Source organism: Gracilinanus agilis, chromosome 4 (genome assembly GCF_016433145.1).
Source record: "Gracilinanus agilis isolate LMUSP501 chromosome 4, AgileGrace, whole genome shotgun sequence".
Classification (NCBI taxonomy): Eukaryota; Metazoa; Chordata; class Mammalia; order Didelphimorphia; family Didelphidae; genus Gracilinanus; species Gracilinanus agilis.
This window is the reverse complement of record NC_058133.1, coordinates 95,921,278-95,926,022: the sequence shown is the minus strand read 5'-3', so window position 1 is coordinate 95,926,022 and position 4,745 is coordinate 95,921,278. Positions and strand designations below refer to the sequence as shown.

General features: G+C 36.8%; 1 protein-coding gene across 1 annotated transcript; it reads left to right on the top strand.

Annotated features, from left to right (window-relative positions):
- Window positions 1-4,137: 4,137 nt before the first annotated feature.
- Window positions 4,138-4,398, top strand: LOC123245936 (60S acidic ribosomal protein P2-like). Its single transcript, XM_044674905.1, has one exon. It carries the CDS (start codon window positions 4,138-4,140, stop codon window positions 4,396-4,398), a length of 261 nt encoding a protein of 86 aa, XP_044530840.1.
- Window positions 4,399-4,745: the final 347 nt, after the last annotated feature.

The following is a 4,745-nucleotide window of genomic DNA, read 5'->3' as shown; positions in this document are numbered from 1 at the left end:
GTAGAAGAATGGTAAGGACTAGGTAATTAAGGTTAAATGAGGTGCCCAGAGTCATACAAGTAAGAAGTGTCTGTGGCCAGATCTCAACCCAAGTCCTCCCAACTCTAGGCTTGGTACTTTATCCACTACATCACTTTTTAAATTTTAAACCCTTAACTTCTGTGTATTGACTTATAGGTGGAAGAGTGGTAAGGATAGGCAATGGGGGCCAAGTGACTTGCCCAGGGTCACACAGCTAGGAAGTGTCTGAGGCGGGATTTGAACCTAGGACCTCCCATCTCTAGGCCTGGCTCTCAATCCACTGAGCTACCCAGCTGCCCCCTCCTTAAGTACTCTTAATGAATTCCTTCCTCCTCCAAATACTGGTACAAGACTTAATGGATGCCTAGATTGGTTTTAACTTTATGCAGTTTGGAATTCCCAAGCTTAAGCAATTCATCAGTCTTAGCCTCTCCATTTGGCAGGAATTCTAGGCATGTTCTACCACATTTACTTTCGTCAAAGTTTTTATACAACTGTATGCTTGATTTTGTATCTACAATTCTCTGTAGTGTTAAACCCTTTTAGAAAGTCATAAAATATGATCTTCCCTCATGTTGTGAAGCATGGGATGATGAAAAGAACCCTGGACCTGGATTCAAGAGAGCCCTGGTTTCATATCCTACCTCAGAAAATCATCAACTATGTGATCATAAACAAATCACTTAAGTTCTCTGAGCAGTTTCTTCATCTGTTAAAGGGGCATAATTATAGCTGATTTTGAACTGATCAATTCAATATTTAATTGAAATAACAATAAACCCCAAAATCAAGGATAGCAGAAAATCAAAAATAATTTCTGCCCTCATGTCAAGGAGCTCAGGTCAGTGGGATGTGTCACAGCTATGATGATAGCAATAGAAAGAGTAGCATAGTGACTGCCAGATCTGCCCCTACTTCATTGACTGCTCACAGTGGAGTCATTCTTAAATATATTTCTCTCCGTAGACTTTCCACAGCAAATATTTTCTGAAATATTAGCAATATCAAGCAGACAAAATGATCTGGGACCTCTGGCTTCAAGAGCATATTGGTTCTTTCAAAGAGTATATTAGAAAAGAGTGACAACAATTGAGAGAAAAAGAAACAAGAATGGAGACTGGACCAATTCAAGGGGGCACTCTTCTCAGTGGGGCAATGAATGTAATGAATTTCAGAAGTAAAAAAATGATCAACAGGCAAGTTTGGTGGTAGCAGTCATAGAAAACAAGGAAGATTTCACAACTGGTGAAAACAGATAGAAAGATGGGAAGAGGAGGAAATCAGTTCTGGGCATCAAATATGTAGGCTATGGTCATACATATTTATCTCAATTGAGAGCACTGTGACTCTTCTACCTGGTTATACTTCTATGTGGTTGCTGCCTGGTTACCAAAGTAAATAATAAACCTTCCATGCCTTTTCATCCTTGTATAATTCCTTTCTATAGCTACCCAATGAGAAAATATAGAGATTTTTTTCACAATCACAGTCTAACTTATTCCTGGAGATGCCATAGAGCTGGTGGATTTAGTAAAATGAAAAGGATAAGGACTGGACCCATAATTTTACTAGTATAGAGGGTATCTGGGTCAGAAGGCTCATAAAGCTATATTTCTTACTCTGCCCTCTTTCTCATTTCTCTACTTTCTCTCTTTCCCTCTATTTTATAAATAAATTGCTATAAAGTCATTCTGGCTTGAGTAATAATTTCAGTGACCACATCTTTATATATTTAGCCCAAACCTTTAATTTTTAACCCTTACATTCTACCAATACAGTTCAACACCTCCTCTGTCATAAGATAAAGTTCTAGAGTCAGGCAGGACGTTAGATGCATTTGAGTTTAACCCTCCCATTTTGCAGATTAGAAACTGAGTCATAGGGAGGTTGACTAATTTTCCCAGGGTTATACAACTAGTAGAGGCAGGATGTGAATCTTTTGTTTTTTAATTTCAAATATCACATTCTATCCTCAATGTCACATAGCTGCCTCCACTATGCTACCTAGAGTCTTAAAGAATTGCTTAGAATACTGAGAAGTTAAATTAATTACTCAGGGGTGTGTAGCCAGTATGTGTCAGAGGAATGACTTGAACCAAAGCCTTCCTAGCTTCAAGATCAACTGTTTTTCCTCTATGTTCTTTTTTTCTTATTTCAAATTCTAGTCATGTGATGCTTAAATAAGTCATAACCTCTCTCAGTCTTGGTTTCTTCATCTGTAAAATGGAAATGATAGCATCTACCTTCCAGTGTTGTTGTGAGATCACATGAGCAATATATGTAAAGCACGTTGAGAACCTTAAAACATTATCCACAAGCCAGTTCTTATTAGTGAAACAACATCAAATATGAATCCAAAAATCAAACTTCTGTGTAAAAGTTGGTGTTTTTTGAAGCCTGATTTGCTAAGGTTACCTTCCATCTACACTAGAAATACAGTGTGAATACACACGTGTATAGATTATAAATGTGAATGTATACACACATCTACATATATATATATATATATACACACACACACACATATATATATATATATAATGTTGTGTGTTCTATATGTTGAAAAAGAGAGATTGTCTCCTGCATTGGAATATAAAATTTTTGAGGGTAGAGGCTGGGTTAAAATTTTTTAGTTAGCCTTTCTTTGAATTCCCAGTGGTTAGCATAGTGGTTAATGAGTGCTCAATAAATGTTTATGAATTAACTAAAAATCCTCATTATTACATATCCCCAGTTAACATTTAAATATGAATAATCACTCAACACTTGGCTCTCTACCAGTTGTTTCACACAAAACAAAGGTATTTTGGAGGGGCCAAAACTCCTGCTCCCCCTGAGGCAAGGTTATTTCTTCCTCAACCTTGCAGTAGAATAGAAGAAGAGAAATATTTGGTTGGATCTGGTCTATATCTGACATTGGGTACATAGTAAGTACTAAATAAATATTTGCTATTATGATTATTTGGGTAGCTATTATTGAATCATTGGAAGTAAGGTTGGAAAAGTGAGAAGCCAGAATAGTAAAAGTATTTAAATCATGTGGGGAAGCAGACTTAATATAGGAAGAAATGGGGCAATTGGACATATTTGAGCCAGGGGTGTTGCTATTGAAGCTTTGTTTGTAGAAGATTTGCCTGGTAGTGATGTTCAGCACCAACCATAGTGGACAGAGGCTAAATTCAGGGAAGCCATAGAGGGAGCTGTTGCAACAGGCAAAGAGGGAGGTGACAAGGCTTTGGACAAAGTGGAAACATATGATTGATAGAGAGGGATGTCTTTGATATATATATATATATATATATATATATATATATATATATAGTGATAGAGATATTGGTGATAGAGAAATTGATAAAAATTCATGTGAAAATAAATTGGATTTAGGAGACTGCAACTCCAACAACAGTCTATGGCAAAATATAATCTTAATTGTACCAAAAGTATGACTATAGTCCGGTCCTCAGAATGTGATAGTTTTGCTGTATGTTCCCCTGGGAAGAGCAATCTGGAATTTTATATTGAATCTGACTAGCACATTTGATTTAGGATATTCCCAAATTGAAAAATGTTCAGAGAAGGAAATCAGAATGGTGAAGAGATTTAAGTTTATATCCTAGGAGGATCAGTTGAAGGTTGTTTGACCTGAGGAAGAAAAGATTTACTGGGAGTATGGAGGTACTCTTCAAGTACAGGAAGAAAAATGAAGTGAAAGATATTTAGGCTTTTTCTCTTGCCTCCAGAGAGTAAAACTAGGAGTGATTGATGGAAATTGCCAAGAGGCAAATTTAGGGTTGAAGTAAATGTGTGTGAGGAGGAACTTATTATTAATTAACCCCCGAAAAAACTACAGTGATACCTCAGTTTTCATCAAGAATCCACTTGAAAACAATCTACCAAATCTGATACTGATGAAAACCCAGGCAAATTATTTCCATTTGAATCAATGGAAATCCAATTAATTCATTCTAGACACTCCAAAATACATACCAAAACTGCATTTCATAAAGAATAAATATAGTATTTAATAATAAAAACAATAAGAAATGAATATAAAATGAATATAAAGGACTAATGTAAAACACAAATGAGCACCTGAGCAGAACCCAGGTCACTAGGATGCACTATGTGGCTGTCTATCTTTTGGCTGTTCTCAGCAGCAATGACTCCCCTAACTTCAAGAACCTGATGAATATCCTAGAGAGCAATGGCATTGAGGCAGATGAGGAGTGGCTCAAGGCTATTGGCAAGTTCAGCAACAAAAATATGGAGGACATCATCTCACAGGGAAGCAGTAAGCTGACCTCCATGGGGTTTGGGGTGGGGTTCTTGCCATCAGAAGAGTCTAATGATGACATGGGCTGTGGGCTCTTTGACTGAGCACCTACCTGGATCTTTGAATGAAATTGTTTGGCTAGATACAGGAATTGATGCTAACTCAAAGAAAAACAATACCACCCTGAGCAGAAGAATGTGTTGGTGGCTCTTTGTTTTTGCAAAGTTTGCAGTGAGGGCTTGTGGGCAGGCCAACAAAATTCAAGGCAACCAACTAAAACCAAGACAATTTTTTTTGCAAAAAAATTGACAAAAAACAAAATCTACAATAACCGGTCAATGAAAACTGAGGCATCACTGTAGTTAACTGCCTTGCAAAGAGGTGGATTTTCTATCATTAGTCATAGTTAAACAAAAACACAATAGGTTTTGCATTGACCTTTAGAAGAAGT